At 42.9% G+C, this 24,864-nt stretch overlaps 1 protein-coding gene and 1 pseudogene across 1 annotated transcript in view; both read right to left on the bottom strand.

Moving 5' to 3' along the window:
• Nucleotides 1–3,986: 3,986 nt before the first annotated feature.
• Nucleotides 3,987–4,840, bottom strand: LOC102820405 (annotated as a pseudogene).
• A 5,584-nt stretch (nt 4,841–10,424) lies between these two features.
• SEL1L3 (sel-1 suppressor of lin-12-like 3 (C. elegans)) overlaps nt 10,425–24,864 on the bottom strand; it is a 179,256-nt gene continuing 164,816 nt past the window's right edge. The window contains exon 24 of the mRNA XM_006866302.1: nt 10,425–10,567. Within this exon, the coding sequence (XP_006866364.1) occupies nt 10,425–10,567 (143 nt within the window). The remainder of the gene's footprint in view (nt 10,568–24,864) is intronic.

The raw sequence follows: 24,864 nt of genomic DNA on the forward strand, positions 1-24,864 counted from the left end.
AATCTTCTTCATATAATTCAGTTTCTCTAATTATCTGCTCAGTATACAGATTGAACAAGCATAGTGTAAGGATACAATGCTAACACACACCTTTTCTGGTTTTAAACCATTCAGCATCCCCTTGTTCTGTTTGAACAACTGCCTCTTGTTCTAGGCACATTTTCCTCATGAGTACAGTGAAGTGTTCTGGAATCCCCCTTCTAAATGACGTTATTCATAGTTTATTACTATCCACACATGTGAATGCCTTTGCATAGTCAATAAGGCGCAAGTAAACATCTTTCTGTTTTCTACTTTCAACCAAGATCCATCTGATGTCAGCAATTCTATCCCTAGTTCCATGTCCTTTTCTGAATCTGGCTTGAGTTTCTGGCAGCTCCAACCATTTTTGAATTATCTTCAGCAAAATTTAGCTTGCATGTGATATTATTAGATTATTTCTGCATTCCATTGGATCAGCTTTCTTTGGAATGGGCACCAATATGGATCTGTTCTAATCAGTTGGCTAGGTAGCTGTCTTCCAAAGTTCTTGGCAACATATGTATTTATGTACATATATATGTTGCTAAGGAGCTCTGGTAGTGTAGTGGTTACAAATCGGGCTGCTAACCTCAAGGTCAGCTGTTTGAAACTACCAGCTGTTCCATGGGAGAAAGATGAGGCTTTCTGTTCCTGTAAAGATATGCAGCCTCAGAAACCCTGTGTAGTTCACTATGAGTCGGAACCAACTCCGCGGTACTTAACAACAGCTATATGTTGCTATTGTTTAATTATTAAGTGCCATTGAGTCAGTTACAACTTATATACCTTGTATACCGTTTTCATATACCTATTTTCATATACCAGTTCCTATACCTTGTATAGGGTTTTCGAGGAGCAACTGGTGAATGTGAACCACTGACCTTGTAGTTCAAAGAGACCTTACAGTCCAGTGCATTACCTCTCAGTTCCATAGGTACATATACAACTGCAGGGAAAAGATGAAGGTTTCTGCTCCCATAAGATTTACAGTCTCAGAAACCATATACACAGTGTCACTATGAATCAGAACTGAGTCAACAGCACATAACAACCACCACCAAACACACATCTAGCCTGTGTGAGTTTTGTTTTTAATTTACATAAATAGTATTGAGATTAGACCTGATTCATATTTTAGCACATGTATATGAGATATAATATGAGATATTAGGAGCTCTGGTAGCGTAGTGGTTACGAATCAGGCTGTGAACCACAAAGTCAGCAGTTCAAAACTACCAGCTGTTCCGCGGGAGAAAGATGAGGTTTTCTGCTCCTGTAAAGATTTACAGCCTCAGAAACCCTGTACAGGGTCACTATGAGTCGGAACCGACTCCACGGCACATAACAACAACAATATGAGATATAGATTATTTACTTACTTTTTATCTATCAATATTTCTAACATCTTCCCATGTTGCTGAGCATAATCTAGCACCTTCCTTTCTGTTGATGTTTTTCATTATCTGCATCTAGCATTTCCATTCTCCTACCGCTGGACTTGCAGCCTGCTCTATTCCCTTGCACTCTTAAAGAGAGTTATAAGAAACATTCTCTCTCACTTCTCCCCTCGTGGATCTTTGAAGAGTTTGTGGAAAGCACACTCGGGAGTGAACTGGCTGGGTTATAAACACTTAATGTCACAAAGAACTTTTCTTCCATGTTGCTCACTTGTCTCTTCTCCCACCAACCAGGCCTGAGAGTTTCTGCTTCCTCACATCTTCAGGGAGTCATCTGTTCTTCTAAATTTTTGGTCATATGATGGGAGTGAATTTATAAATTTTTATTTCAATTTGTGCGTCATTGATTTCAAGTTGGGTTGAGGAGGGCTTTATCTGCTGGTGATCTTCTGCTTCCACGAAGTGTCTGGTCATCTGCTTTGCATGGTTTTTTTCTGCAGGGTTTTCTGTTCGTTGTGTTAAATTAGTACCGATTTCTTGTACATTTTTGGTCCTGAATGAACTCCTGGTGTGGAGTTATAGGATAAGCACTGGTCACAGGTCAGCAGTTCAAACCCACCAACTGCTTCTTGGAAACCCTATACGGGGTTGCTGTGAATGGGAACAGACTCGACGGCACTTAATGACAACAGGCACTGATCCTGTGTGGTATTAGATAGTGCCAATGTTTTTTTCCAGTCTGGCACCTATCTACCAAGTTATCTTTGATACTCTTATTCAAAAGGAATTCTTCATATTGTAAGAAGAAAAAATTCTATCTTTCCTCCCTCCCCCATAGTGTTTAAGATCTCTTTTCTCATTCAAAACTTGCAAAATATTTCCCTACATTTTCTCCTACTAGCCTTGAAGTTCTGCCTTTCACAGCTGGGATGTGAAGTTTACTTTTCTGTATAAAGCACATGAGACAAAGTGTCAGTCTTATTGTCCTACATAAAATAAGCTGGTGTTCCTCCTTTACCTACTAAATGGGGAGTGCAGTGGCTCTGTAGGATAAACACTGAACTGTGAACCCCACGTTTGTGGTTCAAGCCCACCAGCCACTCCACAGGGGAAAGATGAGACTTTCTGCTCCTGCAAAGATTTAGAGTCTTTGATACAGATACACAGTGGCTGTGAGTTGGAGTCAACACAACGGCACTTAACAACAACAACCTACCAAATGGAATCCTGGTGTGGGGTTATAGGACAAGCATTGTACTGCTAACCACAAAGACAACGGTTCAAACCACCAGCCATTCCTAGGAAACCCTACACAGAGTCACCGTGAGTCTGAACCAACTTGTGGCACTTAACAACAATCTATCTAAGATTCCATTCTTAGCTCAGCTGATTTATGACACTTTGTTACCTAACAGTCTCCAAATACACCTGGTCTTCTTTTGGGCCTTCTATTACTTTTCGTTGAGCCCTTGGTCTATTCCTGCATCATTGCCATACCACTTGCTTATGATTTCATAATCTAACAGCATTTGGAAGGTCTTTACACTTTAGTCTTTTATTTTTCAAACTTTCCTTAGTTGTGCGTGAACTTGTATTCTTCCATATGAATTTAAAAATCAGTTTGTCAGCTTCTCACAATCTGTAATCAGCATTGAACTTATCAATTCATTTTGAGGAAAATTAGCATATTTGCATGTTCTTATTTAACCTATGGACATGTTGTTGTTGCTGTTAAGTGCTGTTGAGCCAATTCTGACTCATAGATACCCTGTATGGGGTTTCCGAGGAGCAGCTAGTGGGGTTGAACTGTTGACCTTTGCATGTTTTTTTTCCTACAGGGTTTTCTGTTCATTGTGTCAGATTAGTACCTATATTAGTACCTATATTAGTACCTATAGCACCGCACCAGGAGCCCATAGTATATTACTTTATTCATATCTTTTTCTATACTTTAATAGAATTCAAAATGTCCCCCTGTAACAATCTAATTAATTTCCTTAGTAGACATTGTGCAGCTATTGTAAAGGGAATCTTATTTGATAGTCTGTTTTCTAGCTGGTATTGAACAACACTGTTGAGTTTTTTGAATTGATATTTTATTCATCACTTTGATGGACACTCTAATATTGGGACTCCCAACACACACACTCTGGCCTCTTCCTCTATCAAAGAGTGGAAAGGAATTCAACCACTTCTTGAGCTGCCAGCTTGTTTCTCCCTAGGGTCTACCATGGACCAGAAAAACAGGTGTTTTTCTGTTTTGTTTTGTTTTTGCAGAGTTTGGTAAAAGTCTATTTCATTATTGGTGGAGGCACATTAACAGTAAATACATTTAAATAATGTGTAGGTGCACGTCTGCAGCACTGGGAACTAGGCAGAACCAATGGAACTAGAAGCCAACGAACAAGTAACTGTCTCAGGATTGAAAACACAGTTCCTGCTTAGATCATCCGTGTGTTGATCACCTTCCTGGGAGTGGGGGTGGGAGGAGGAAGCCTGCTGGTCACAATGGAAATATATTCAGGCCAAACCTTCTGCTATCCATTCCCAGAGGTTTCTTCAGCTGGATTAAGCCTCCAGCTCCAGGGCAAGCCCACATTTGTGGCCTCCAGCATTAATGCTCTTCCCGTCTACCAGAGCAGACAGTGTCAGCTTCACACTAGGCCTCAGAGTCTGAGTGTAGCCCACTCCAATTAAACTAGAGTTGTTGACTTTTGCAAAAATGGAAGTGGTGGGATCCAACTGATATTTAGCAGCAATGCCAAAACAAGTACAGTTGGTACCTGATGTCCAAGCAAGGTTTACTGAAGCGTCAAGATCTTCACATACTTTCTGAAAAATTGATCTTCCAAATTCTGTTCCATCATTGACATTAGTGTGTAACTGGAGGTCCCCAGTCCTGTAGCCCACTGCAAAGTTATGCCGTGTCAGTTTTGATTTGGCAATGTCTAAGGTCATCACTGGTAACCAGCAAGCCAGCGCTCATAAGCAAAGACAGCTGAAGCATGGATAGAAGGTCCAGCAAAATCAAAGTCAACATCATAACCAAGGTTTATGCACTCCCTCTTGTAAGAAGACTTGATTTTACCTCTTTTTTTGCCCATGTTTGGTGAGAAGGTAGTATCAAATGTCAATTTTAAACCTTGACAAATGTGGTCTTCAATCACTATTTCTGTTCCCAGAGTGTCATCAGTGTTCCATTTTTCTGTGACAGTCACACCATACTCACACCACTTGTATTTGGTTTCCAAGGTTCTAGTAACTTTACCAGTGTCTGTATTAGATGAACCAGCTGTGGAGAATTCCACTCCACTACATGCCTTTGTTTTCACATCCAGTTTCACCAACCCAAAACCAAATCCTTTGTTGAAGAGATCTCTTGCAGCTTTGCCAAGATCAGCATATGATGGAGGACTGCACATTGCCCATAGGTTGCCATGGCGAGGCAGCGGGAGGGGCTGATCTGATGGTCTCCTGAGGGGGTCTGCTGTGCTCTGCTCTCAGATGAGGCCTACGCAAAGTTGGGTTGCAGCTGCAGCAGCTGGAGGGCGAAGTGAAGAAGACATCGTTCTGCCCTCCCCAACCCCCAAACAGGTTTTAATTTTATTGCAAATGAGGACCTTTAAGTCACAAGGGATGCCAGAGCAGGCCTCCTCCCTAACACTGTGAGGTTGGAGGTTAGGAGCTGGCACCTGTGTGGCTTATGGAGTTCCTTCTCCTGAAACTAACAGGAACTATGATGGAGAGGGAATCCTTAGAGATCTTGTGGGTTTTGGGAGGCTTCAACCACGGTTACTAAAGCAGGGACTGAGGGTGTTCCTTTGGTCTCAGGGTCCTCATTTGCCCAAGTTTACTTGGTTCCCAGTTCTGTGTATGCAACTGCACATCAAGAACGTGCTTGGAAGGTTTGGGGGACCAGCATACTTGGATAAATCAGATTGTTTGAATAGTGTGAGAAAGTACTAATAAAGTTGGGGTTTCTGCTCATACTTGCCAAAATGAAGTCATTAAAAACCAAGAGAAGGAAGTCCAAAGTACAGATCTCAATCTCTAACATCTGTGTAAAAGAATACTGTTGTTGTCAGGTGCCCTTCAGTTTCTTCCAACTCATAGCGACCCCATGCACAATAGAAGGAAGCACTGGCTGGTTTCCTACCATCCGTACAATTGTTGTTAGGCTTGGACAATTGTTGTCCCCACAATGCCAATCCATCTTGTCGCGGGTCTTTTTTTTTTTTTTTTACTGACCTTCCACTTTACCATTCATGATGTCATTTCTGACCGTAAGTCCAAAGTATCAAAAACAAAGTCTTGCCATCATTCTCACATCTAAGGAGCACTCTGACTGCACTTCTTCTAAAACAGATTTGTTTGTCCCTCTGACATTCCATGGTATTTTCCATATTCTTCATTCAAATGCATTGACTTTTCTCCAGTCTGCCTTATCCACTGTCCAGCTTTCACATGAATAAGAGGTGACTGAGAATACCATGGCTTGGGTCAGAGCACCTTAGTCCCTCAAGGTGACATAAAGGAAGTGTGGGCGATATCTAAAGCAGCCAGATAAAGAATCGGAAAGCACAGGCTTTTTTGAGATGGAGTAGCTACTACTCATTCTCAGTTGGTTCTTGCCACTGAACAATGATAGCCCATTTTCCTGCATCTTTAGATATTTTAGGGCAAGTCTCAAATCCATATCTGAACTCAATGCGTTTAATTTTAAGATGTTGGCAATGAATCCCAATATTTTAAAATATTGAGTGGGCCCAATAAGTTACATCTGGATTTGTCTCACCATCTATTAGCCTGCATGATTGTAAGAATATCCCCAGCCGAGGAGACAGTAGGGAAGTGGGTATCAGCTGTGCACTTTCTCCACTTTGTGTTAACTTCATTTGGCTGAGTTCTCTTCCAGCCAGTTTGGACACCAGTCCTGTGGAAACTGAGTTGAGCAACTGGGGAAAGAAGAGGAAGATTGGGGCTTGAGAGGTGTGGGCAGGATCCAGCTCATACAAGCTTGAGAACATCCCGGAGATAAGGAGTCTAAATTGATTGGACGGGTGGTCAATTCCCTGTAAGTAGCTTGGACTAGAGCTGCTCTAATGCTTCCTGGCATCCTCTGAAGATGAGCAATATTTGCAACCAACTAGCTCAGATCTGGATTGCTCCATAGAGACCACATTCTGGACCTGAGGCAATCTCCCAGTGTCTTAGAATGGGTTCCTTAGAAATGGATTCTCAGATGGGGAGATGGACTGAAGGGTTTTGATGAGCAGTGTTAGGAAATCCTATAAGAAAGTGAGGAAGGTAGAATTGGGCAGAGGGAGAAGTTGAACCATAATGAAGTTACAACTAAGATGGAGTTCTGAAGCTCGGATGGCCTTTCAAGATTGTTCCAAATTGAGGCACGTGGCCTTTCCCCCATAGCAGTCACTCTCAAAGTGAAGAGAGAAGGGTATTTTGTGCTCCAGGGGACATTTGACAATGTGTAGAGAAATTTAGCAAAATTGGAGAAGAATCAATGCATCTGAATGAGGGTGTTGGAGAAGAATATGAAAAGTACCACGAACTGACAGAAGAACAAAAAAATCTGTGTTGGAAGAAGTGCAGCCAGAATGCTCCTTAGAAGCAAGACTTCATCTCTGGTACTTTGGACATGTTATCAGGAGGAATCAGTCCCTGGAAAAGGACATCATGTCTTGAAAAGTGGAAGGTCAGTGAAAAAACAGAAGACCCCCAACAATATTTATAGACACAGTGGCAGCAACAGTGAGCTCAAATGTAACAACAATTGTGAGGATGGGGCAGCACCAGGCAGTGTTTTGTTCTGTTGTGCATAAGGTAGCTACAAGTTGGAACCCACTCAATGGCATCTAACAACAACAGAGAACTTTTTGAAGTGACAAAAGAAGGCAATCCTCTCCTGGCATCTATTGAACAGAGGGAGTTACAGTACAATGCACAGCACTGTCCCTTGTCCAGGGCTGGTGAAAAGAGATGGGGATAAGACTCTTGTGGTTCAGTAGTGAATAATTGCTATCAGGACTGACTGTGAGTGTTGGAATGTAAAGGTAAACGTTTTGTAGCAAAAGGAGGGGAGTGGTTGATCTTGCAGTCCAGGAATGGAGATCACTGGGACCATCAAATGAGAAGAATAGAGTGCAAGATCCTACCCAGAGAAACAGCAACATCAGAGTTGGTGGCAGAGATGATGAAGTGGAGATGGAGCAGCTGGGAACTCTGGGCTCTGGGAGGGAGAAGGTCTGTGTGTTGACGGCCAGGGGGCAGACTTGTGGGGTGTACCCTTTGGTTGTTTGATGATGCATGCAGGGAGTTGTAATCATTGCAACGAAACGAAGTAAGATAGGATGACTGTAAAGTTAATGCTCTCCCATGTAAACTATTATATAATTCAAAATAAAAACTTAAAAAAAAAAATCATCCAGCACACAATGTCATTAATGCAAGGGTACAAGCCATGGGGTCCTAATCACTGTGTGGACAAGGGTGTGTTGTCAGCTTGGACACATCCCTATGACATTGCAACACTCCCAGGGAGCGGTGTACCTGTAAACTGAGCAGCGTGCCCTGAAGGGAGATCTAAAACCAAAACCAAACCAGCAAAAAACAACCAAATCTGCTGCTTCTGAGTTGTCCATAGGACAGAGCAGAAGCACCGCACAGGGTTCCCTAGGCTGGGCCGAAAATCTTTACAGAAGTAGACAACCACTCTTTCACCCATAGAACAGCAGGTGGGTTCAAACCATCAACCTCTCGGTCAGCAGCTGTGTGCTTCACCACTGTGATACTATAGCCCCTCAAAGAGGAATCTATTGTTGTTATTCTTAGGTGCCATCTGCACAACAAAATGAAACACTGCCCGACCCTGGGCCAATTTCACTATTGTTGCCACGCTTGAGTCTGTCACTGCTGCCACTTGGCCAATCCATCCCGTTGGGGGTCTTCCTTTTTTCCTCTGACCCTCCATCTTACAAACATGATATCCTTCTCCAGAGACTGCTCCCTCCTGACAATATGTCCAAAGTATGAGAGATGAAGTTTGGTCATCTTGGCCTCTAAGTAGCACTCTGGCTGCACTTCTTCCAAAACGGATCTATTGGTTCTTTTGGCATCCCATGACACTTTCAATATTCTCCTCCAACACTATAACTCAAAGGCATCAATTCTTCTATGATCTTCCTTATTCACTGTCCAGCTTTCACATGCATATGAGGTTATTGAAAATACAATGGCTTGGGTCAGGCACACCTTACAGCCAGGGGAATTTGTAGCAGAATCAAGAAATCCACTGCTTTCTAATTCAAGACGCTCAGCTATTCCTGGAGCCGCCATCTTGGGAGAGACCAAATGGAGGAAGGAACAGAACAGCCATGAATGCCTGACAGAACCGCTGAGAAAGAGGGATCCAGGCAGAGCCAAAGCCCTCTGTCAGGCCCTTCAGACCTACTTCTCAATAAAAACAATAAGTAACCATGTTCAGGGCATTGTCCTTGGAGCTTTGCACACACATATGCCTCATGGGAAGCCCAAGAAGTGGATTTCTGAGCCCCATAGTATAACATTGGAATCTGAGACTCAGGCTGGGACAATGATGGTCTTAAGAGCTAGTCACCTGTAGAGCTAGAATTTGAACCCAAGATGGCAGCACTCCAAAGTCTGGTTCTCTATCAACCAAGAAGGGCAAGTTTTGCTCAAACAAGAGAAGGACATACATAAAAGAAAGAGGTAAGGTAACCAGCCTTGGTCTAGAGTGTAGCTTCAGAGCAGCAGGCGGCCGGGAAACAATGGGCGATAGCCCACAAACAGCTGGCTCCATATCCACAAATGCTAATCCCTCCATAAAGAGGACTTGCTTCTTTTTTTGTCTTCCTTTCATCTCCTCAAGGAAAATGCACCGACCTTAGAGCTTTGTGTGGTAACAAAGACAATGACACAAAGGAAAAATAAACAATAGCCACATCCCCATAGTCAACTGTATAAAAATAATTTTATTTACTACTGTAAATAAAGTAGTGCAAAGAGTAGTTAGGACCCACAATATTGCATTACTGATTTATTGACTAGCTTAGCAGTATACAGTAGACAGATATACCTTCTAACCTTCTCTCTGTTTCTCTCTCTCTCTCTCTCTCTCACACACACACACCTAATCACACCTCTGAAAACTCAAGACTCAGGCAGGCATGGGGGTGTGGGGTGGGAGAAGACTATGAGCTAGAGGATGGTTTTCTTCACATTCCATGGCTGCCTCTCGATTCTAATGGGCCATTCAAGGAGGAGACTACACTTTAATACTAAGAGTTTTCCTAAAATGTTATTTTAAGGATAGCAAATTGAAAAGTAAACAATATCCAACAATGTCATTGAAGAATGATTCAGAAGCATTAGGACCCTAGAGAAATTCAAGGAGAAAAATGGAAACCAATTTACAAAGCCATCGCCTTCCCGCATGCTCTGCCGTGTCCCGTGTATCGTGAGGCACCTTATAACTGCTGGGTTGGGAAGTCAAGGCGACATCTGTCTAGGGTGCTTGGAAGAGCAGCGTTGTTGGCAGCCACGTTGTGCCAAATATCTACCTTGTGGGGAAGCCACGATCTCCTCTCCTCTAATAAAAAGGGCTCAATAAAGAACGCTTATTCATAGAATGCATCACATTGTATAAGGTTCTGGATATGCCTTCAGTCAAATGAGGATGCCTTATACATACATCTCCATGGATGAACACCAACCATGACCCAGTGAACTTCCCCATAGGCCTCTCTGGTCAGGATGATCCTTGTATTTGTTCGATAACCTTTGGTATAGCCACTGTCTGCTCTGGATACTTCCTTAAAATTTGATTAAAAAAAAAAAAAGTCATACCACCAAGTGCAACATTTGCATCCAGTTAAAAGACATGTTGAGTTTATCCGTATAATGCTCTGGTCCCAGGTCCCCAATACCAGCTGTTGGAAGGAAGATCTGAGGAGACCTGGGGTACACAGTTCACCCCTGTGGCTCTGGGTTATTCATGCCTGTAGGTTGGTCCTGATCCGAGGCATCTCTAGCTGGACTTGAAGCTGGATTTGAAGTGGAAGAAGCAGCAGGGTCTGTGGTGGTCCGGGCTGGAGTCTGAGATGACCTGCTGGCTGCAGACACACACACACACAATAGTTGCTGAATACTCAGAATGAGGCACTCTGCAACCCCCCATTCTCTACCCACTCCTCTCATGCTACTAGACCCTAGCAATCAAGAAGAGCCGCTTCGGGGCCAGTGCATCTGAGGCGAACTAGAGAAGCTACTCTGTCTGGGTGCATCCTCCAGGTGCCTTGGTGTGCCAGTCTGTACAATGGGAAGTACAGTAGAGATGTCAGATCTGACGTCCTATGAAATTGTAAGTTACTACATTTGTGCTGTGAGTTCCAGCTACATATTCTGTTGTTGATTTGGGACTTAGGAGACCCCAGGTGTTACAGAGTAGGGTTTTCTTGGTTGTCTTCTTTAAGAAGCAGATCACTAGGGATGTTTCTTACATGATGCTACTGGTTGAGTTCAGATGACCAACTTTTGGTTACCAGTCCAGTGTAGACCATATGGGCCACTCACTTAAATGTTTTAATTAAAAAACAAAAAGTCTTCTGCACTGTGGTCATCTTTTTATTTTTCTTCCAAGGTATTAATGCGATGTAAGCTATGAATTCTACCAATCGATTAGAAACAAGTGTTGGCTTTATTCACATTCTTACTCCATTTAGATGATGTACCAAATTTAGTTTAAATGTTTAAGCAAATATGTGTACGAGTTTGGAAAGCATTATCAATCTACGTTAAGTAAGAAAGTTGAATGACCAGACAGTTTAAGGAGACTTACAAAAATAAGGAGTCCTGGTGTGGTGCTATAGAATGAGCACTGGACTGTTAACTGTAAGGTCGGCAGTTCAAACCCAACAACAACAAAGTTTTGTACCTTATATCAATACTTTACAATGGAGGGGTTATTGTTAAGTGCCATGGAGTTGGTTCCAACTCATATTGACCCTGTATAGGGCTTCCAAGAAGCAACTGATGGATTTGAACCATTGACCTTTTGGTTAACAATCGAGTGCTTATCCTGAAGCACCACATCAGGATTCTATGAAGGGTGATTTTTCCACTTCAGGGGAGAGTTGGAAACAGTTTTGGTGACACAACTTGGGGCGGGGGTAGGGGTTCTGCTGGTAAGAGGCCAGGGATGCTGAGAAACATCTTTCAATGCAAGATGGAGAATGGTTCTGCTCTAAAAGTCAATTGTTGTTAGGTGCCATCAAGTTGGTTTTGACTCATAGTGACTCAATGTATAAGAGCATGAAACAGGGCTGGTCTCTCACCATCTTCTCAAATGTTGTTATGTGTGTTATGAACCCACTGTTGCAACCACTGTGCCAATCTTTCTCTTCTCCACAGACCTTGCTTTACGTTCACTGGGCTGGGACTGTGGGCTCTGGCACCTAAATGCTTTGTCCTTTAACAGTTGTGTGACCTCACACAAGTTCTTCTGTCTGTCAACAAATGGGGAAAATAACGGTATCTGTATCTCACTGGGGAGTCCTGGTGTGGGACTGTGGGATAAGCACTGAACCACAAGGGCAGTCTGAACTGCAAGATTGGAGGTTCAAAGTCACCAGTCACTCCTCAGAAAGCCTGCACATGCATTGCTATGAGTTGGATAGCACTAAACATCAACATACCTCATTGAGTCATTATAAGAATCAAATGAGCTAATGTACATGAAGTGTTTAGAACCATGTGTTAGCTATTACTCCCAGTGATCGCTGGGAGTGTGGTGACTCTTCAGGATAAGCATTGGACTGCAAACCACAAGGTTGGCAGTTTGAGCCTATCAGCTGCTCAGCAGGAGAAAGATGAGGTTTTTGGCTCCTGCAAAGTTTTATAGCCTCAGAAATCCTATATAGTGTGAATGTGAGTTAGGATCAACTCAACGGCATTTAACAACAACAACAATACTCCTAGTGACCTGGTTTACCATGGAAACATGTTGAGATGCATGAATCTTGCTATTTGCCTCATGGGACTGATGAAAGACGGTGTTTATTTCTGGGATGTCTAAAGTCCTCTTCTAGGCCCCAGTAACCTATGAAGAGTCCTTGGGTTGCTAAGAAGGTTAGAAGTTCAAGTCTACCCAGAGGTGCCTCCGAAGAAAGACCTGGCAATCTACTTCTCCCCCCAAAACATATCATTCACTGAAGACTGTACAGTTCTCTGTGACACACACAGGGTCACCAGAAGTTGGAAGTCACTCGACAACAACCAGTTTGGAGCCTATGGAAACAGCAGAGACTTTGAAGTCATAAAGTCCAGACATCCAGCAGTTAGAACACGTACCATCTGGGGGATCTTGGACAAGTTACTTAACTTCTCTGAGCCGCCGTTTCTTCATCTGTAAGACAGGATCCGAATTTATCGGATTGTGCCATGTGTGGCTAATACAGTGACCAGAGTTTGTGCAAAATAATTGCTTGTTGTATGAAACAGTGTTTTTAAGTAAGGTCAGAAACATTTTAGTCTTATGAAAGTTCCAGTAGAAGGAACCATTGTTAAAGGGTCCAAAAAATGATTCAACCTGGACTATATCAGCTTTCTGAAGATGCTGCTACCACATGCTGACAATCTGACATCTAGATAAAATCCTCCAACTACCTATGGTCATCCCCAAGACATCTTTCATAACTGGGACCCAAAGTCTCTGGATCCCACAAGGAATTTTGCCACTCCCCCTCCCCCTTCTGATACCTACAGAAGATTCTGTGGATTAAGAAGACTGTCCTGAAAGAACAGAATGGACAAATTGTTGCCCGAGGATGTGAGTTTCTATGGTCAATCAGCCACCTGGAGACAGGGGGCCTGGCCGTGGTAGAAAGCATGAGGCCCAGGTGACCTGATCCGGGGCACGTCTCATTTGTATGCCACCCACAAATGGGCGACTTTGGACCAGACATTTAATGGCAGAAGTCTCTGTTCTAAAAGGCTTGACTCTTTTACACAGGACACAATTTTCCCATCAGTGAATTGTAGAGGCTTGGATAAGATGATGTCCAAAACTCCTCTGGCTCTAAGATTTATCTTTCCAACAGTCTTTGAGGAAGTTAAGCAAGTACTAAGAGGCAGGCGTTTTTCCGTTTCCAGCCCAGGGAAGTGTTTCTATCTATCATCATGGGATGAACATAAATCAGCAATCAACTTTCTGATTAAAGACAAAAACAACAATAACAAAACGGATCAATGTGTAAATGTTGAGAGAATTAGCAATCAGCGCTGCCAAGATTTAAATCTCTACGTAAGAACATCATAAAAATGCTCAGTGTTTCTGCAGTGTATTATCCACGTAACAATTTCCCATCTTCCATCAGGGGCTTTGCAGACATGGGACAAGCCCTCCACAGCTCATCGTCACGTCAAAATAGCCTTTTTGTCCCTTTCCCCTGGAATGGACACTGATTTTATTCTTGGACTGGAATCGAGGTAACCAAGAAAATATGCATGCTATTTAAAAAATCACAGAGTACATTCCAGAATCCAATAGAAGTGGTTTGGGGATTACTCGTGGTTTGGGGGACCATTTCCTGTACATATTAAGAGAACAATGAAGAGATGACCCTAAAAAACCCCCGGTGATCATTCAGGTCAGCCATTCAAATCCACCAGCCGCTCGGAGGGAGAATGATGCTTTCTGCTCCCGTAAAGACTTGCAACCACAGAAATCCTTTGTGGGATCCCTCAACTCAGTGGCGATGGCTTTTTTCTTTTGTTTGGTCTTGCTTTGGCCTTGAGTGGGAATGGAAAATTGAGGAGGGATTGGCAAACTGAATCTATGGGCCAAATGTAGCCTGCTGTTTATTTTTGTATAGCCTGTGAACTGAAAACGGTCTTTATATTTTTAAACAGTTCAACCAAATTCAAAAGAGGAAGAGTAGTTCATATTATTTGAAAAATACATGAAATTCCGATTTCAGTGTGCAGAGGAAAGTGGTATTGGGAACCAGCCACATTCATTTACTTCTTAACACTTGGTCGATGGCTTGGTTATTTACCCTCCAATGCCAGGGTATTAATAATCAAAGATGCCTTTCTAGTCTTTTAAGAGCAGAAGTCTGCTGACCTCTGGTGGGGACACCTGTAGGAAAAACATCTGCTTATCAGTTGTATAAGGGAAAGAAGAATGTGAGGGAACACATCGGGTTCATACTGAAAGGATGTTACTTGAGGTACCAATGGCTAAGCACTCAGCTGCTAACTGTGTGAGAGTCTAAAATCAGAGGCATTTGGTGTGTATAAACAGAGAATAGTAAAACATCTGCACTCAGTTTCACCATTCAACATGAAAGCATAGGCATCACTCCATCTTTGAGTCTTGATGTGAGTCTAGGATCCATGTTGAATTTTAAAGTTGCCTTTTCTAACAGCAGTTCCTCTAAATTTGACGGTGACTTTAGCACATATCCTAAAGCAGACATTCTTCTTCTCTGAGGTCTGGAAGGTGCAGGATACCCCAATCTTCCGAGACTCTTTCCTCTTTGGTCAGACAGATAAAGTACAGTAGCTTATGCACAGCATTATCAATAAATCTTTATGGACCCCGGGGACAGATATGATTGAGAAAGGAATTTTAAGAGCAGGGTGCCAGAAAAACCTGCCCAGCCAGGGTCCTGTTACCAGCCTGAAATAAGCTAAGAGTTGGTCTATACCCGTAACAAATTATGTAATCCCACTTCTGTGTTATCCCTGTTAAATCGCTGCTTTTAGATATCTTGCCTTTGACTACACTGATTGTCTTCCAGCCAATTATGGTTTTGTAACTTTTAGGTCCTGCTTTGAATGTACAAAAATATTCTCTTTTTATTGTCTGGCAGAACAGACATTTTCACTCTGTGACTTTGGATGTCTTCCCAGTCTGGACAGTCTTTGGACTTCCAATTAATCTATTAATTTTACTTTTATAGAGTGTGCATTTTTACTCTGAGACCTAACGGAAAGGTTGGCGGTTCAAGTCCAGCAAGAGGTGCCTGGGAAGAAAAGCCTAGTGGTCTACATCTGAGAAGACGAGCTATTGAAAACCCTATGGAGCAATTGTGTTCCCCAAGGGAGTTGGCTATATGGCAATTGGTTTCAGTCCTGAGATAGAAATGAAATACGAGCATGGGAGAGACCCAGGGAATCAAAGGCTACAGATAAGGTCTAGATGCAGATATTCAGACTAAGATTCAAGGCACGTAGGCATTTCTGTTAAGAGGAGATAGCGGTAGGGCACCAAGGCTAATGAGATACAAGAAAAGTAGAACTTCACCATTAAATCTCTCAGGTTCTAAGGCTAGAACATCACTTTGTGACATTGTATTGTGATTTTGGTGGAAACTTCATTAACTCGAAAGGTAGAGGACAGGAAAAGAGTAGAACAAGGCTTACTAAGTCTTCTCTATGTCACATCACTATTGAAAACATTGGCTAGGCACTTAGGCAGAGAGGAGGTGGTTTACTGGCTGAATGTGTTTAGTAGGCAGCCATTGGTTTGAGGGGTTGTCGTTGTTAAGTGCCATTGAGTCAGTTCCGACTCATACCTACAGTCCAAGGAGCGACTGGTGAGTTTGAACCACCAACCTTGTGGTCCAAACCAACCCTGCGGTCCAGTGCCCATCCCTCAGCGCCACACCAGGACTCCATATCAACTAGTCATCTTAATTTTCTGAGAAAAAAGAAAAGTGTAGCAAGAAAGAAAGTACAGATTTTTATTTAGCCTTAAAAGTCCAAACCGTGAAGTTGAAAGATGTTATAAAAAGGAAAATAGGTGTTAGAGTCAGACAGTCCTGCGTTTATAATTCTGACTTGAGCTCTGTCAGTTTTATCCATAAACTTTTACCTAGTACTTCACATATGCCAGACATTGTTCTAATGTACTATCACATGGGTGTCTTGGTGTGGCGCTGTGGGATAATGCATTGGACTGCAAGATCGGTGGTTCAAATATGAGGGGTTACCTAGTTGTATTTAGAAGCCTGTAGGCCTGAAAATCTTATTCTACACTATAGTGTCACTTTAGATGTACAGTTTAACGTTATTAACAATGAAGTAGGACTTTCTCCTGGAAAGTCATTTATATTTTTCGTCTTTGATTCGTCCTTTGAGAAGCCAACCTGGGAGATTTTGTAGACATAGGCCAGGGAGAAGTAAAGATGGCTCTAGGCACACTTTGCTTCCAGATTTTTGTATTTCAAAAGCCCGGGTCCATGAAAACCATTATGCTTGGTACAACAGGGAGAGTGCTTCTGAGATAGCATGGCTTTCTGGAGCCGGGGAACAGGACTGTGTCTGGCTGCAAGTTGCACCAGCATTGGGGTCCCCTTCAGCAAGCCCAGAAGGGAGGATTTTGTGGGGGGAAAATATAAGGATGATGGTGCTCAGCATAGGCAAGGCGCCTGGGTCCTTAGATGATGCAGAGCCTGCAAAGGCAAAGGCGCTGAAGGAGCAGAGAGACCTCAGTGCTGCCGACAGAATCCTTACTCACTCAGCTGCTAACAGGAAGGTTGGTGATTCAAATCCATCCAGAAGTTCTACAGCAGAGCAGACCTGATGATCTGCTTCCCTAAAGATTAAAGCCTTAGAAAACGCTGTTGCGGTTAAGTGTCGTGGAGTTAGTTCCAACTCATAGCGACCATGCAGGTTTTCCAAGAAGTAGCTAGTGGGTTTGAACCTGCAACCTTATGGTTAGCAGTCCAGTGGTTATCCTATAGGGCTATACCAGATTACAGCCTAAAAAACTCTGTTTTTGTTGTGTGTAATTGAGTCAGCTTTGACTCATAGCAACCCTGTCTAGAGTTTCCTAGAGCAAGCTGGAGGTCTTTAACTGCTGACCTCAAGGTTTTTAGCAGTCTCTTACTGACCCTACAGAGCCACACCAGGGAGCTCTAAGAGGCCATTGTATTCTGTCTTGCTGTTCTAGTTAAACATTGTCTCATTCGGTGTGTTAGAAGCCACTGAAAGCATCTAACAATAGTGACCCATAAGTCCCAGGGGCTTTGCATCACCCTGGGAGGCATGTTTGTGATGTGGGTTAGTCTTTGGGCTGTTAACCCCTAGGTTAGCAGTTCACACTCACCAATTGCTCTGCTGGATAAAGACGAAGTTGTCTGTTCCCTAAAGATTTTCAGTTTCTAATCTGTATAGGGTTGCTGTGAGTTGGAATTGACTTGATGCCAGTGGGATTTTTTGGGGGGTTGAGTGGGGGAAGGCATTAAGGAGCCCTGGTAATGCAGTGGTTGGCAGCTGGAACCCTCCAGCTGCTCAGGGGGAGACAGATGTAACAATCTGCCTCCATAAAGATTTACAGCCTTGGAAATGCTATGGGGCAGGTCTGTGCTGACCCACAGGGCTGCCAAGAGTTGGAATTTACTCCTCAGCGGTGGGCTTGGTTTGGAAAGCCTTTGTCTGAGCTGCTTGGTGGCATGCAGACTATAGTTAAAAACCAAAGTCACTTATAATAAATAAGAGCAACAGATTTGTTCTGTATACCTGTCTAGGAACTCTTGCTAGACTCCTCAATGTCTTTGTTTGGGTGCTTTAAAAGAACGATGGCTTTAGAAAGGGTTCAATGGCATACATAGAAGGGCATGCTAGACTGCAAGAATGATGTTTGTTACACACCAAAAAACCCCTCCCAAATCCCACTGCTGCGGAGTCAATCCCAACTCATGGCGACCCTATAGGTTAAAGGAGAACTACCTCACAGGGTTTCCAAGATTGCAGTCTTTACAGAAACAGACAGACACATCTTCCTGTCATGGAGCAGTTGGTGGGTTAGGTTAGCAGCCGAGGACTTGCTCATCCACCGCTCCACCAGGGATCTTTATTTGTTACATAAACCAAGTTATGTAAGTGTGGGTACCAACTGGTGCCACCATGCTTTAATTCCAGGTAAATGCCAGGAAGGACATCACTTCTTGGGAGCTAACAACAGCCACATCTGTGTGCTGAGCAGATAATTCAGGACGCTGGGCTAAATGCAGAGGAACGTGGCAGCAGGTTTGGAAGAAGACTAATCAACAACCTTTGATGTTTCAAAGACGGAACCAGCTTGCTGAAAGTGAAGACTTGAAGCACTAATTGATGAAGATTCAAAACTACAGCCTTCAGTATGGATTACACCACAACATAAAGAAAATAAAAGGCCTCAAAATTGGATCAATAAGCAATAGCTGTGTGATAAACAGAGAAAATACTGAAGTTGTCAAGAATTTTATTGTCCTTGGATCTACGATCAATGCCCATAGAAGCAGCAATCAAATAATCAAACTGCACAGTACATTGGACAAATCTGCTGTAAAAGATCTTTTTAAAGTGTTGAAAAGCAAAGGTGTCAGTTTGAAGACTAAACTGTGCCTGATCCAAGTCATTGTATTTTCCATCATCTCATATGCATGTTGATACTGAAGGAGGAAGTCCAAGGTGCATTGAAGGAATTGGCAAAGAACAGGAACTGATGGAATAAAAATTGAAATCTTTCAAGAAAGTGAGGCGGCACAGGAGGCACTCACTCATTTATGCCAAGAAATTTGGAAGACAACTATCTGGCCAACTGATTGGAAGAGATCCATATTTGTGCCCATTCCAAAGAGAGGTGACCCAACGGAATGCAGAAATCATCGGACAATCTCTTTGAGATCCCATGTGAGTAAAGTTTTACTAAAGGTAATACAGAAATGGCTGCAAACATACATTGACAGAGAACTTCCAGAGGTTCAAGCCAGATTCAGAAGAGGCTGTGGAATGAGGGATATCATTGTTGATGTCTGATGGACCTTGGCTGAAAGCAGAGAATATCAGAAAGATGTTTACTTATGCTTAATTGACTATGTAAAGGCTTTCGATTGTGTGGATCATGAAAAGCTATGGACAACATTGCAAAGTATGAGTATTCTGGAACATTTAATTGTGTTAATGAGGAATCTGTACCTGGACCAAGAAATAGTTGTTCGAACAGAACATGGGAACACTGAATGGTTTAAAATTAAGAAAGGTGTGTGACAAAGTTTTATTCTTTCACCATACTTATTCATCTTGCATGCTGAGCAAATAATCCGAGAAGCTGGGTTCTATGAAGAAAAACATGGCATTAGGATTGGAGGAAGACTCATTAACAACCTGCGATATGCAGATGATACAACCTTGCTAGCTGAAAGTGAAGAGGACTTAAAACATTTACTAATGAAGATCAAAGAGCACAGCCTTTGATATAGATTACATCTCAATGTCAAGAAAACAAAAATCCTCACCACTGGACCAATAAACAACATTCTTATCAATGGAAAAAAGATAGAAGTTGTCAAGGACTTCATTCTTCTTGGATCAACTATCAACACTCATGGAAGCAGTAGTCAAGAAAGCAAATGACTTTTGTATTGGGCAAATCTGCTGCACAAGACCTTTTTTTCCTTTTTTTCATCTTTTATTGTGAATTATATGATATTTTACATGAGAGAACTTTAGTTTTACATTCATTCCACCATATATCATTTCATTGCTATGGTTCCAATCCCCTCTATGCATCATCAACCGACCAAAGGGTATACCTTATAAACCCGCCCCCTACACTCCCCCCTCCCCCATGCTTCAGCACACAGTCCCTCTCCCTCTCTGGATCCAAAGTCCCCTTTTTCAAGTGTCGAAGAGCAAAGATGTCAGCTTGAGGACTAAGGTGCGCCTAACCCAAGCCATGGTATTTTCAATAACCTCATATGCATGTGAAAGCTGGACAGTGAATAAGAAAGACCACAGAAGAATTGGTGCTTTTGAGTTATGTTGCTGGAGGAGAATACTGAAAGTGCCATGGGCTGCCAAAAGAACCAATAGATCCATTTTGGAAGACGTGCAGCCAGAGTGTTACTTGGAGGCTAAGATGGCCAAACTTTGTCTCTCATACTTCACACATGTTGTTAGGAGGGTCCAGTCACTGGAGAAGGACATCATGTTTGGTAAGGTGGAGGGTCATAGAAAATAAGGAAGACTTCCAACAAGATGGATTGGCCAAGCGACAGCATCGGATGGACTCAAGTGTGGCAATGGTAATGAGGTTGGCCCAGGATCGGGCAGTATTTTGTTCTGCTGTGCATAAGGTCACTATGAGTCGGTGTTGACTCAATGGCACCTAACAACAACAACAACAACAACATATGCATGTAAAAGCTCAGCAATAAATTAGGAGGACTGGAGAAGAACTTTTACTTTGAACTGTGGTTTTGATGAAGAATATCAAATGTTAATACTAAATCGATTGCCAGAAGAATGAACAAATCTTGAAAGAGTGCAGCCAGAATGCTTCATGGTAGCCAGAATGGTGACACTTCACCACATATGCACTTTGGATATGTTATCAGAAGGGACCATCCTAGGAGAAGAATGTTGTATAGTACCTTAGCATTGGTTCAGATATATAGTTGTCCTGTATAGGGTTTCTGAGGAGCAACTGATGGGTTTGAAGCGACAACCTTGTGGTTAGCGTCCGGTGCTAACCACACACAAGGACATTACTCTTGGTAGAGTAGAATGTCATCAAGAGGGGAAGACACTAAATGACAGGGACTGACACAGTGGCAGAGCAACGGGCTCAAATGCAGCAGCAACTGTGAGGATGGAGGAGGACCTGGTGGTGCTGTGTTCTGTTGTACATAGGGTCGCTAGGAGTCAGAACCAACTTAATGGCCACCGGAAAATACCAAAAGTGCCATGGACTGCCAAAAGAACCAATAGACCCATTTTGGAAGAAATGCAGCCAGAGTGCTCCCTGGAGGCCAAGATGGCCAAACTTCGTCTCTTTGGACATGTTGTCAGTAGGGACCAGCCACTGGAAAAGGACATCATGTTTGGTAAGGTACAGGGGTCAGAGAAAAAGAGGAAGACCACCAACAAGATGGATTGGCCAGTGACAGCATCGATGGACTCAAGTGTGGCAATGGTAGTGAGGTTGGCCCAGGATCGGGCAGTGTTTCATTCTGCTGTATATAAGGTGGCTATGGGTCGGTACTGACTCGATGGCACGTAATAACAACAATAGCAACAATGAAGAACCTTGTACCACTACAATCTGATGTGAGTGTACTATTATTTCTGCTTTTTTACAGAAGAGGAAACAGGTGCAAATAGGACTCCCTCGTGCCCCAGGTCAAACAGCTAGTGACACCCAGAGTCTAACAATTGGACTGCAAGCCTGCTCTGCAAGCCTTCTGAATGCAGGACAATTCAATGTGACAAAGGCCGTGAAGTGTTGACCGTATATCACGGAGCACATCGACAGAGGAGGAAAATGGATGCATAGGTCAATTTAACAATCCGACCATAAGTCATGAATTTTAAAAAACAACTGACTAGGAAAAGTGTAAATCCCTGAAACGACAAAGGTCCCTAACTTACAGCAACAATCTTCACACTGAGCTCCTAACTCAAATCAGTTCCCCTTTTCACTTTGTTACAAAGCATGGGGGAGACTACTGTCTCTGCTACTATGGTTCCCTTCCCATGGGGCACATTATGGGACCTCCGGCACTGGCCTATCAGAGAGATACCGGGTGGTAGAACGTGCCCTCTGCCTCTGCTTCTCCCCATCTTTTCTGTACCTCTATCAACCTGGGTGGCACAAACAGTTTGCTACTAACCAAAAGGTTGGCAGTTCAATCCTACCCAGTGGCACCACGGATGAAAAGCCTAGATGTCTGCTCAAGACTACAGTCTAGAAAAACCTTCTGGTGCACAGTTCTCCTCTGACACCTATGGTTGTTGTTGTCAGGTGCCGTGGAGTCGATTCCGACTCATAGCGACCCTGTACAGGGTTTCCGAGGCTGTAAATCTTTATGGGAGCAGAAAGCCTCATCTTTCTCCAGTGGAACAGCTGGTAGTTTCAAACTGCTGATCTTATGGATCACAACCCGATTTGTAACCACTACGCTACCAGAGCTCTTTGACACCTATGAGGTCACCATGAATCAGAAGCTACTTGATTGGAATGGGTCTGGGTTTGTTTTTTAAAACTCATCCCCACTCATCACCCAATCAGAAGCTTCTTATTTCAAAATTAGTTACAAATATGCACAAATGTTGAGGACCTTTAAAATGTGGAAATCATTTCACACCGGTGGGTGCTGGTGGGGTGGAGGCACATTTGGAAATATGTGGAGACTGTAAAAAAGGAAAAAATTAACTTCTCAGTCCCTCATGATTCAATGTGTCATCTATGGAACAGCAGTGTGGCTACCACCTACCACCCAGGAACTTGCTAGAAATGTAGAATCTCTGACTCTATACCCCAAGACAGAATCCAAATCTGCATTTAACAAGATGCCTAGTGATTCCTGTGCATTTTAAAACTGGTATGCACTGGGCTAGAATTTACATATTGAAGTACATATGATTTTATTATAACTTACTTCTGTTTACTTCTCTTCCATATTGCCGCTTCTCAGAAACCCTATTCAGGGTTGCTATGAGTCAGAACAACTCAACAGCACTTAACAACAATAATAACCATCTATATTGCTTTTAAGGAGCCCTAGTGAATAGAGGGAGTCCTGGTGTGGTGCTGTGGGCTGATGCGCCAGACTGCAAAGCTGTTTGAACTGCAGGGTTGGTGGTTCCAGCTCACCGGCTGCTCCTTGGAAACCCCATACAGGGTTGCTAAGGTTGGAACTGACTTGATGGCACTTAACAACAACAATAAATGAATAGAGGCAAACGGAGATAAAAACACAACCATGGGACAGCAGTGTTCTGTGTGTAGATACACAGCCAGAGACACAGATTGAATAGGTATGAGAGGAAGAGAGGGATAACTGTATCTTATAGGGTCACTATGAGTCGGAACCAAATCGACGACACTTAACAACAATGACAAATCATAGTGGCACTGTAGGATAAATGTAGGACTGCAAGTTGATTTGAACCACAAGGTTGCCAGTTCAAACTCACAAGTCACTCCTCAGAAATCGTATACTGGGTCGCTATGAGTCAGTTCCAACCCATAGCAATCCTATATAGGGTTGCCAAGGAGTGGTTGGTGAGCTTGAACTGCCAACCATGTGGTTCAAACCAACTTTGCAGTCCAGTGCATTAGCCCACAGCGCCACACCAGATTGTTGCAGGAAGGGGATTGCAATCATTGAGATGAAACAAAGTGTAGGATTTGTCAAATGTAAAACTGATGTTCTTGTCTGTAAACTTTCATTCAATTCACAATAAACAATGTTTTTGTTTTTTTTTTAAAAAGGAGTCTTGGGCATAGTGGATTATGAGCTGGGCTGCTGACTGCAAGGCCAACTCAGAGCTCACTATGAAGTCTGAATCCACCAATGGCTCTTCGGGAGACACATAGGCTTTTTGCTCCTGTAAAGGTTAACAGCCTCAGAAAGCTTATCCAGAGTCTCTATGAGTTGGAACCAACTCAATGGCACACAATGACAAATGACAACAACCATGGCACAGTGGGTTAAGTGCTGGGGTGCTAAGTGTAAGTTTGATGGTTCAAATTCTCCAGCTGCTCAAAGAGCCAAAGATGTGGCAGTCTGCTCCCATAAAGATTTACACTCTTGGAAGCCATGAGGAGCAATTCTGCTGTGTCCTGTAGGGTCACTACACGAGAGACTTAACTCAGTGGAGTGGGTGATGGATACTGCACAGGGCATTCTATTGAGTTTAAACATAGAAGGGACTTCATGAAAAAATGGAATTCAAAGTTAATGGAATTAAAACAAATTTTTTGAAGCCCCCTGTATATGAGTTGTTAACTGCCATTGAGTTGGTTCTGACTCATAATGATCCTGTATAGGGTTTCCCAAGAGTCCTGGTGTGGTGCTGTAGGATAAACACGAGATTACAAGGTTAGTTTAAACTGCAAGGTCAGCAGTTCAAATCTACTAGCTGCTCCTTGGAAATTTATACTATGAGTTGGAACCGACAACAAAAGTGTTTTCCAGGAGTGGCTAGTGTGCTTGAACTGCTGACCTTGCGGTTCAAACTGACCTTTTGGTCCTGTGCCACATCAGGACTCTGTGTGTAGGTAAGTTGATTATCTATACATTCATCTCAGAGAGGTTTAAAAAACAATGTGATAACTTATTTCTTATACGAGGGGCAAGGGCCTGGGAGGGACAAGAACCACTGTGTGAAGATATTGTAACTCTGAAGCAAGTTTGAAATTCTGCTGCCCTGCATTTCTTCATTTCTTAACTTGGCCTTGACTTTGTGATGCAGGCTGTTTCACCTCTCTGGCCTCAATTTCCCAATCTGTAAAACGAAGGGCATAGAATTCAATGGTTTGTAAAGACCCCATCCAGATTAACCTTCCCTAGGCTCGTCCCAAAGGGAAAGACGTATGTAAGGGAAGAGGCAAGAGATGAAGTTTCTAAAAATG

The sequence above is a fragment of the Chrysochloris asiatica genome, unplaced genomic scaffold (assembly GCF_000296735.1).
Source record: "Chrysochloris asiatica unplaced genomic scaffold, ChrAsi1.0 scaffold00089, whole genome shotgun sequence".
NCBI classification, from domain to species: Eukaryota; Metazoa; Chordata; class Mammalia; order Afrosoricida; family Chrysochloridae; genus Chrysochloris; species Chrysochloris asiatica.